Here is a 10,940-nt window from a genome sequence, read left to right on the forward strand (position 1 = left end):
ATACATATGTATATACGGTCTATACGGTATGCATACATATATACGGTATACCTACGGTATGTACAATTTCATACCGTAGTCGAGCTGAAAGTTGGTGGGCCGATTGGTAGGCCCAAATAGTAAGCCCAATTGTTCGGCCCGATTGGTAGGCCCAAATAGTAAGCCCAATTGTTCGGCCCGATTGGTAGGCCCAAATAGTAAGCCCAATTGTTCGGCCCGATTGGTAGGCCCAAATAGTAAGCCCAATTGTTCGGCCCGATTGGTAGGCCCAAATAGTAAGCCCAATTGTTCGGCCCGATTGGTAGGCCCAAATAGTAAGCCCAATTGTTCGACCCGATTGGTAGGCCCAAATAGTAAGCCCAATTGTTCGGCCCGAATGGTAGGCCCAAATGTTAAACCCAATTTGGTTCGGGCCGGTTCGAAATGTGGATGGTTCGGTTTCTTCAGCCCAATTGGCCAGCCCTAATGCTTAGCCCAAGGAATGAGCAAGCCCAAGCCATCATCACTGTTGAGTGAACGTGTGCTAGTGGACCCTCCCAAGTCCATAAGGAATAAGAAGACGTTGTGGAGGTGTTTAAAAAAATTTGGTTTTAAAGAAGCAATATTATGTGATGATCTATGAGATGATCTATGTGAAGATCTATGTGATGATCTATGTGATGATCCACGTAATGATTTTGTGTAATTGATGTGGAATGATGTTGAGCAGTTGTTTTGTGAATTTACATCGTGATGAAAGGATTTAGTGGCCATAGGAATGTATTTTTATACAAAGGGCTGTGGCTTTGTAGATTACTACAGTTTTGGGAAAGATGGAGATTCGATGGTTAGGTTAACCGTAATCGAGAGCAATTAACTTGTGCTTGAATTTCGGGACGAAATTCCTTTAAGGGGGGTAGATTGTAATAACCTCGTTAGAGGAATTGTACGAAACTCGTCGGAGGAATAATACGAACCTCGATAGAGGAATAATACCATCTCGTGAAAGAATCAAAGACAAACATTTCACCCTTCCTTTAGTTTTCTCACCCCTCCCTTTAGTTGTAACGGTCCTCCTCTTGTCGGAGAGCCATCATTCTGTTTCTTTTTTTCGTTTCTCTATCGACCTCTCTCTCTCACTCTCTCTCGTCCGAAAGATACCGAAACAAAGCAAAAATTTCTCCAAGCTCTCTTTTCCTCCACAGGCCATCATTCAATGCCGGACAACCTCCAGTGGCATCATCTCAACCTTGCGAAGCTACCTGCAGCGGTTTTGGGTCACGGCACAGTCGGAAACGGCGGCGAAGAGACCGGGTACGTCCAGCCCCGATTTCTTTCCAATTGTGATAACTCGAGCTACAGGCCATCAATCCTCACCAAACTTCATCCTCGAGCTCGCCTCAACTTCCTGAAGCTCCCAGAAGCAGCCTCACACGGCGGCGTGGCCCGAAGCAGTGGCTGCAAGTCAAACCCAATCAAGAACGAAACCGGAGCTATCGATCCAAATATATTGAGCTACAGGACGTCGTTTTGAGTGATTCTTGAACCAGTGAGCTCGCCTTGAAGTTCTGAACAACTCTTCAGAAGGGATCGAAGCGAGTAGTGGAAGTTTTTACGTCGAACGGGAGCTCGCCGGATTCTGCAAATTTTCCGGCCACCGACGCTTTCGATCAAGATATCTCGAGCTGTAGAGCTTCGTTTTGAGTGATTCTTGAACCAGTGAGTTCGTCTTTAAGTTCTGAACAAGTCTCCTGAAGGAATCGAAGCGAAAGGAGGACATTTTTACGTTGATCGGAGCTTCGCCGGTTTCTGCAAATTCTCGCCGGTTTCTGGAAAAATTCCGGCCACCTCGACTGTTTTAGGTAATTTCAACCACTTCCGGTCATTTTCAGCTTACATGGTAGTTATGAAAGTTGTTAAGCATGATGAGAGGAAGAAGAGCAGCCCGGCCCCGACACCATTGGTGGTGGTCGGCGGCGGCTCTGCCACTAACTCCGGCGGCCCTTTCCGGCCACCTCCGGGGATCAAAAATATGGTTTCTGTACATTTTCAGATTCTATATTTCAATACGATCATTTTGATATATTATACGCAATTTTTGGATATCGTATGATTAAGTTATGAATTTTTAAGTTTAGATCGATTTCGATCGTTAGATTTGTGATCTGTGAAGTTAGGACCGTCAGATGGACTTGTAGTTTTGATATGATGATCTTATGACTGTCCCAGTGGCTTTGTGTGGTCATGGGCGAAGATCCGACCGTTGGATCTTCGTATAAATGCAAAACAGTGATTAGGGAGGCGATTCGTGAGAATCCGTCCGTCGGATTTTCGTATAAATTTGTGAAGATGTTAGTAAGGACGATTCAGGAAGATCCGACCGTTGGATCTTCGTGATGATTTTTGGGGGGTGATCCTAAAGGCGATCCGTGAGGATCCGACCGTTGGATCATCATTTAATTTTGATCCGACCGTTGGATTGTCGTTTGAGTATGTTTTTTTGAGCTATTGGCTAAGTTAAGGTCATGTGTGATTAGGTGATTGACGGTCTCCCTTGGGTGAACGATTTCGGTGTGTATTGTGTTGAATTGAAGACGCAGCGGGAATATCGAGGTGAGTAAATCGCACATGGTTCATTCACGAACCGAAATTCGGTGATTTTATTTAATTGAGAAATTGTGGAAATTGTTTTATGAAAATAAATATTTGTTTTTAATTATATGGACTTGATCGACTACGGTCCATAGGTAAGTAAAATGTATTTAAACTATAAAAATGAATTTCTAGATTTTATTGCATGTGAACTATAGTTGGTATTAGTGGTCACTCTTGTGTGGGTGACTACGTATATATATATTTACGTGGAATATATATTGGATGGTGTAATTTACTGAGTTATATTTTGAGCATTACCCTTTGGAATATGTGATTTATCTTAGATGTTGTGTTGTCTATGATAATGGGTAATTGAGTAAAGTGCGATAGTTGAGTCGTTGAGATGAATTAAATGAGGAGTCGAGTGAATTGAGAAAAGCAGTCATTCGTAAGGTGAACCTTGGCCCAGGTGACACTTTACGATACAGTTAGAGCTCTAGTCTGTCTGCCATCATACTGCTTGGGGGATAAACGAGTTATCATATGCCCTTGGGTATGACATGACATACTGAATGGGGTGATTAATATAATTAATCATAAGCCTGTAAGTATGATATACTGAATGGGGTGATTAATCTAATTAATCATAAGCCTGTAAGTATAATATACTGCATGGGATGATTTATATAAATAAATCATAAGCCTGTGAGTATATATTGAGTAAACAGTTGTTTGTTTTTGAGTAGTCATGTTGAGATGTGAGTTGATTGATGCTTGAAGTGACGTTGTACACTTCAATTATTATGCAAAGAAAATACTTGAGTTAAATTTATGCTTGAGTTGATTTGGTTACTTTAAATCGTGCAATCCTTTCATTTACTCATACGAGCTGTCAAAAGCTTACCGGGTTTGTGTTGTTGCAATCCCGGTACACTATTCAAATTGTGTAGCGGGTAATCCTACAGGTCAGGAGAATCAGGACGGTGATCGTGCGGGTTAGAGTATTTGTTATAGTTTTACAGCATTTGTAATAGTGAGGTGAGTTAAGCTCATTGAGCCTTACAATTTGATTTGGTGAGAGTGTGTTGTAATAATTAACTTGAGGATTTGATTTATTGTAATATTGAGAGGTGTGAAGTGTGGTTGTTTGTGAGAAAAAAATTCAGGACGTTAATTGTAATTGTTATTATTCATGTTTCGGATTTGAATTAATTATTCAAAATTCGGGGCGTGACAGTTGAAATTAGGATTTAAGGTCCCTAATTGAGTGAAATTAGGATTTAGGGTCCCTAATTTTGTATATATATTGAATGCCAACCATTCAACCACCAGCATGCATTTAGTCAGAATGTAAAAATTAGATGGAAAACTCATCTGACATGTTAAAAATTGAAGCAACATACCTCAGATGTTTTGGAAATTGGATACTGCAGTTTGATCAGAACCTATTATTAATTGTTCATGACGTGCATTCCAAACATATAAACTAGCAAGGGGAAAAACCATTTAGTTTAGGAAAGTAATTAAATAGAAGCAGAAATGTCAAGAAGGGGAATGTCATCTATATATAAGAACACACACACACACATATTGTTAATTAGTTAATAAGGAAGGAAACCATGATATAAGAAAGATGAGGTCTCCATCAGAAACAGAAGCTTAGGCACGTGGAATCAGTGACCAAGTCTCTTTGAGACTCGTGTATTTTATGCACAACACACGCTATTTGCACTTCCCCCTTGACACCCAAATTGTTTAAAACTTTAAACTAATTAACCACCTCATTGCCTACCTTGCTTGATCCATTACCAGGATACAATCGGATGTTGTTGACTATGCATAAATTCTTGTAGATCCAATTATACTCATTTTATTCGAACATCTGTATGGATTATCTTTCACACAGATACTAGTGGATTTTTAAAAATCTGTATGAGTTTCCTCTTTACTAATAGTGCATGCTTTGACTGCATTTATGGTTTAAGATTAAGTTTATGGAAAAATTTAATTTCTGTGCAAAATTCTCAACCAGCAGAAAATGCAAGACAAGTATGTAATCAATTTAGGTCTTGCGGACTACGGTTTAAATGGAGAGATTTTTCAAACTGTGTTGTTTTTATCGTATAGAACCATGCGAGCCATTTATGCCAACTCTGCAAATCCGTTTTATAAACAAATAGTTAAGCCACATAGATCAATGGAAACAACAGACACAAGCACACACACGCTGGGGAAGTTGGCAAGTCATTTTCGTAACCATCTTATTGTAATGAAAATTTTGATTGTTGTAAGACCACAGGTTTTTAGAAGTAATTTAAGTGTGTGGACTGCATCAGCTTTGAATAACTTAATGATGCTGAGGTGAACGATGAAAATGACGGCTGTTTAGATATATATGAATGTCATGATCTATAAAATTTCTAAGCAATTTAGTCCCAGCAATTCAATTCAATTCAGCAAACTAATCAATCTCAAATCTCATCATGTTGGCTTTATCTCCTCCTCTGTTTTCAACAATTGGATGGCCCTTGGAGGATTATCCCATAAGTCATGACCACAACAACTATTTCTCAGCAGAATCATCGTTTCTTCATTTTCCTACAACTCAGCAGCCACAGTTTGATCAGCTTGATCACTCTACGCCATCCACCGCAATCAGCGGTGAGTCCAATATTTCTTCAATGGCTAAGAAGCTTAACCACAATGCCAGTGAGCGTGACCGCCGCAAGAAGATCAACAACTTGTACTCATCACTACGTTCACTCGTTCCTGCAGATCATGCGGTATGATTAGATTCCTTTCCTATACCCTCAAATTAACTAGTGTTTCTAAAACATGTAAAAAATAAGCCAAAAGGTATGGTTTTAGAGCATTACATACACACAGTTTGTTCGTATCATTTTTGTAGTAACTTGGTAAGTATTGAATCCTACTTACACTCCACAAATATTTTTTCTAATACAGAAAAAATTAAGCATTCCAGCCACAGTTTCGCGGGTGCTGAAATACATTCCAGAGCTCCAGCAGCAAGTGGAGGGACTAATTCAAAAAAGGGACGAGCTTTTGTCGAAAATTTCTCAGCAAGAAAATGTAGTACTATTACAAGAGGAAAAGCAAGTAAAAAGCACAGCTCGGGGGAGTCGGAGCTCATTATCTGCTGTTTCAACAACTCGTCTTAGTGATAGTGAAGTTACCATTCAAATATCCATCATTAAGTCCTCCCACAATTTCATATCTCGGATCTTGCAAAGTTTGGAGGAGGATGGGCTTGAATTACTGAATGCTTCTTCCTTTGAGTCCTCTGGAGGGAGAATCTTCTATAATTTACATCTCCAGGTACTTTTTTTCTCCCGGTACTCTCATTCATTTGTTTATACAAAGTTACAAACTAATAAGTAACTGATCATTTACGTTTTAATATATACATTTTCTACAGGTAGATATGTTCTGTAGGTTGGAATGCGAGAATTTAAGAGAGAAACTCATGTCCTTCTGTGCATGAGAAAAAGTAATTCCAGGGGATTTTCTAATGAATTAATGTGTTACCACCTACCACATTGGTGCTTCGTCTATCCATATTGAAGTGAAACAAGCACTTATCCAGAGAATATCAACCATTAAACATGGCATGAATTCATGGAGAGAATTTATGACCAATTAAGCTATACTAAGAAGAAGAGGATGAAGTTTAGTAGTAAGTCGAGTTGGGAAGTAATGTTTTTGTGTATCATATAAAATGGCACAATGTAGATAAATGCAATTAACTAGTCTTTCCTCTTTCAAACATTATAACCCTAATGATTCATGAAAATAATGAAGTTAAAAAAAACCAGACAAACATCATAACCCTAAAATCTGTTCCTTGGGTGACAAATTAAATCCTAATGGGAAAGAAAAACAGAACAAAGTTCAAAATTTGAACAAGCTAGATACACTGATTCTTGGAAAGTCTTGTGAATCTCACAAAAGAAAAGGCTAGGAAGATTGTGTCCAGGATCTGGTAATCTAAGCGCTAATTTGATATGAAACTCTATGAGACGACAAAAATGGACACTGACTTCATGATCAAAGAGGATGTAATCTAACTTTTGTCAGTGACTGAGAGAAATGGCAATGCTAGCTATTCCTACTCCCCGGTCTTGCATTATCATTTTGCATTGAAAATAATAAAATACTGATTTTGAAGTGAAGAATGACAAACTCAGTGTGAGAATAGCAGTGTTGTCATGTGAAAAAAACAATTTTCCAGCCATTGCAATCGTGTTATTTGAATTCCTCCGGCAGATATCTGTGGGAGTGCAAATTAAAAGGGAAGCGTTGTGGCGCTTCCCTTTCCGAACTCGTTTTATATGATATATGACATTGACATGGACATGATTGTTAAACAAAAAAAAAAAAAAGATTCCGACATGTGTATCTACGGAATGGTAGCTTCAAAGTTGCTTTTACTGCTATATCCGCGAAATTTTTTTTTTATACACGGTGGTGCAAGTCAATCTACATACAACAAATATGCAATTTCAACCATGCATATGTGGGATCAGTTATTTATCACTCAAAATCGTCCAATCTCAGTGGTATGTGAAGTCAAACGCCGTGTACTGAAGACCTTCCACTATCTTCAGAGTTATTCTACGTATTGCTTGACGTAAAACAGATAGTGGATTTGTTTATGTCTTTTGCTGAATCTTTTTCATGGCTCGATTGATACTTTGATAAGCCAATGATTTTATTCCGTGGTTCAAAATACAGTTAATTAACCAACATGAAACTGCACAAAGAGTTAAGAAACTCTACAACGTTACAAAGAACTTCAGGACACTCAAAAGAATCGACATGATATGCCTAATTGATTGGAATTGAGAAAATTTTGTCCCTATTGTTATAAACATATGATTTACGGGGAGATAAAGAAATGGATCAAACCGGTCACTCGTGTGTCAGTCTTCCGTTCCAAGGAAGGTCAAAAATGACTAGTAAGGGAAAATCCTTAGGGTCATTTTTCGGTCGCATTTCCACATCTCGACCGTTCAGTTTTTAGGTACTAATGTATAGATCATCTCCACAAAATTTCAACCAAATTGATGGTCGTTCAGGCATTGATAACTGCCTTAAAGCTAGTACGGTTTAGGTTGGACAGATTCAGTTCGTCCACTGGTTTAAGTGAGTTAGATACCTTAAAGATCATCAATTTGGGTGAAATTTTGCATAGATGATCTATACATTAGTAACTAAAAACTGAATGGACGAGATGTGAATATGAGACCAAAAAGTGACCCTAAACCCTAATCTCGCTCTGAAATTTCAAAGCGAGGCCTCGCTCTGGATAAAATCTTTATATATATATATTGTTAATTAGTTTGCTAATTGGTTGATAAGCTTTGGAAGGAAACCATGAATTAATGTAATGAAATAAAAGAGATGAGGTCTCCATCAGAAACAGAGCTTAGGCACGTGGAATCAGTGATCAAGTCTCTCCCAAACTCGTGTATTTTATGCACGACACACGCTATCTGCACTTCCACCCCCTTGGCACCCAAATTGTCATTGCCTGCCTTGCTTGATCCATTACCATGATACATTAATCGGAATGTTGTTGCCCATTCACTTTACAATTATTTATTTAAATTCTTGTCATTTCATTCGCATATCTGTACGAATTGTTTTTCACACAGACATTCGCCGCCTGTTTAGCTAGTAGTTGCATGCTTTGACTGGGTTTAGGGTTTAAGATTTAATTTCTGCGCAAAATTCTCAGCCAACAGAAAATGCATGACAAGCACTTAATCAATTTAGGTCTTGCGGACTATGGTTTAAATGGAGTCTGGAGAGGTTGTTCAAATGATCATATAAAACCACGCGAGCCATTTTTGCCAACTCGATCTGCAAAACCGTTTTATAAACAATAGTAATTAAGCCACATAGATCTATGGAAACAACAGACACGAGCACACACACGCTGGGGAAGTTGGCAAGTCATTTTCGTAACCATCTCATTGTAATGAAAATTTTGATTGTTTTAAGACCAACAGGTTTTTACTACTAGTATAAGTGTATGGACTCCATCAGCTTTGAATAACTTAATGATACTGAGGTGAACCATGAAAATGACGGCTATTTGTATACATATGACTGCCATGATCTACTAAATTTATATAGCAAATCAGTCCCAGCAATTCAATTCAATTCAGCAAACTAATCAATCTCAAATCTCATCATGTTGGCTTTATCTCCTCCTCTGTTTTCAACAATTGGATGGCCCTTGGAGGATCATCCCATAAGTCATGACCACAACAACTATTTCTCAGCAGAATCATCGCTTCCTCATTTTCCTACAACTCTGCAGCCACAGTTTGATCAGCTTGATCACTCTACGCCATCCACTGCAATCAGCGGCGAGTCCAACATTTCTTCAGTGGATAAGAAGCTTAACCACAATGCTAGTGAGCGTGACCGCCGCAAGAAGATCAACAACTTGTACTCATCACTACGTTCACTGGTTCCCGCAGATCACGCGGTATGAATAGATTTCTTTCCTATACCCTCAAATTAATTAACTAGTGTTTCTTAAACATGTTAAAAAGAAGCCTAAAGGTATGGTTTTAGAGCATTACATACACACAGTTTAATTTGGTCGTATCATTTTTCTAGTAACTTGGTAAGTATTGAATCCTGCTAACACTTCACAAATATTTTTTCTAATACAGAAAAGATTAAGCATTCCAGCCACAGTTTCGCGAGTGCTGAAATACATTCCAGAGCTCCAGCAGCAAGTGGAGGGACTAATTCAAAAAAGAGACGAGCTTTTATCGAAAATTTCTATGCAAGAAAATGTAATTTTGAAAGAGGAAAAGAAAGTAAAAAGCACAGCTCGGAGGAATCGGAGCTCATTATCAGCTGTTTCAACAACTCGTCTTAGTGATAGTGAAGTTGCAATTCAAATATCCACAATTAAGTCCTCCCACAATTTCGTCTCTCGGATTTTGCATAGTCTGGAGGAGGATGGGCTTGAAATACTAAATGCTTCTTCCTTTGAGTCCTCTGGAGGGAGGGTCTTCTATAATTTACATTTCCAGGTAATTTTTTTTTCCCCGAACTCTCATTCGTTTGTTTATACAAACAAACTAGAAGTAGTGGATCGTTTACGTTTTCAAATTTGCATTTTCTACAGGTAGATATGTTCTATAGGTTGGAATGCGAGAATTTAAGCGAGAGGCTCATGTCCTTCTATGCATGAGAAAAACTGAAAAATTAATTCCAGAGGACTTTCTAATAAATTAATGTGTTACTACTTACCACATTGGTGCTTCGTCTATCCACATATTGAAGTGAAGCAAGCACTTACGCAGAGAACACCGACCATTAAACATGCCATGAATACATGGAGATCGAGATTGCGCTATTAAGCTATATTAGGAAAAAGAGGATGAAGTTTAGTAGTAAGTCGAGTTTGGAAATAATGTGTTTGTGTATCATGTAAAGTGGCGCATGTTAATTCTATATGATGCATCAACCAACACATCAAACACAAGATCATATCATACAACACATACACAATATGAATTAAACCAGCTGCACAACATCCACACATAAACTGCAGAATAGCTTTCCTAATGGAACTAGTACTCCACCTGCATCATTGGCGCTCTGGATCCCTGCAGAAACAACTTGACCAAGGTTAGACATCTTGAGCAACGGGAAACGAGAATGAATAGTAGCAAAACTAGAGCAGAAAGCCTTCTGTATGTCAACACCAAAAGCTTCAGAATGGGGCTGAACAAAATGCTTGACAACGGTGATGAATACAGGGACTTCGCTCCCTATTTATATTGGCCAATAAACCCGAGCTAGACTCATCCCATAAGGAGTCCAATACTTGCTTCATGTTTATCTTGATAGGAGACTTAGAATCTATCACAAATACTTAATGTAATTCAGGTTGATTACAAATGAGTTCCCTACTTCTACTAGGAGATATACACCCACGTAGATAACTGGAATTAGAGTTATATTCATGTACTTCTTGTTATTTACATAGGATTAAATCAACTGGTTTTATCTCAATGTGATTTAGATAATGTTAAGTCCACATATTCTAACATTCTCCCACTTGGACTAACATTGTCTGTACACAACACAACTGAACCAATAATCCCATATAGACAACAAACTGAAGTGTGCACTGAAATACACAAAAACTCATAGCTCATTCAGCTTGGTCAATTTGCAGAAAATAATGCAGAACCTCAAACCAATTTTGATTAAATAACCAGACTGATTAAAGATCACTAACATCAAATACTGCAATCACATAAGCTCAAAGTGATAATAAGAGCAAAATTTGGATAAGTATATCTACCTGCAAA

At 38.3% G+C, this 10,940-nt stretch overlaps 2 protein-coding genes and 1 long non-coding RNA gene across 3 annotated transcripts; all 3 read left to right on the forward strand.

The window, feature by feature from the left end:
• Nucleotides 1–580: 580 nt before the first annotated feature.
• LOC133713931 (uncharacterized) lies at nucleotides 581–3,738 on the forward strand. The gene is made up of 3 exons (XR_009848334.1): nucleotides 581–1,841; nucleotides 2,517–2,592; nucleotides 3,525–3,738. It is a non-coding gene; the product is annotated as an uncharacterized LOC133713931 (long non-coding RNA).
• Nucleotides 3,739–4,994: 1,256 nt separating this feature from the next.
• Nucleotides 4,995–6,344, forward strand: LOC133713930 (transcription factor ORG2-like). Its single transcript, XM_062139954.1, has 3 exons — nucleotides 4,995–5,357; nucleotides 5,539–5,910; nucleotides 6,011–6,344. Exons 1-3 carry the CDS (start codon nucleotides 5,058–5,060, stop codon nucleotides 6,074–6,076), a joined length of 738 nt encoding a protein of 245 aa, XP_061995938.1. The 5' UTR covers nucleotides 4,995–5,057; the 3' UTR covers nucleotides 6,077–6,344.
• Nucleotides 6,345–8,502: 2,158 nt separating this feature from the next.
• LOC133717115 (transcription factor ORG2-like) lies at nucleotides 8,503–10,632 on the forward strand. Its single transcript, XM_062143763.1, has 3 exons — nucleotides 8,503–9,091; nucleotides 9,282–9,650; nucleotides 9,746–10,632. The coding sequence occupies exons 1-3, from the start codon at nucleotides 8,792–8,794 to the stop codon at nucleotides 9,809–9,811; spliced, it is 735 nt and encodes a 244-aa protein (XP_061999747.1). The 5' UTR covers nucleotides 8,503–8,791; the 3' UTR covers nucleotides 9,812–10,632.
• Nucleotides 10,633–10,940: the final 308 nt, after the last annotated feature.

This window comes from Rosa rugosa, chromosome 6 (assembly GCF_958449725.1).
Source record: "Rosa rugosa chromosome 6, drRosRugo1.1, whole genome shotgun sequence".
NCBI lineage: Eukaryota > Viridiplantae > Streptophyta > Magnoliopsida > Rosales > Rosaceae > Rosa > Rosa rugosa.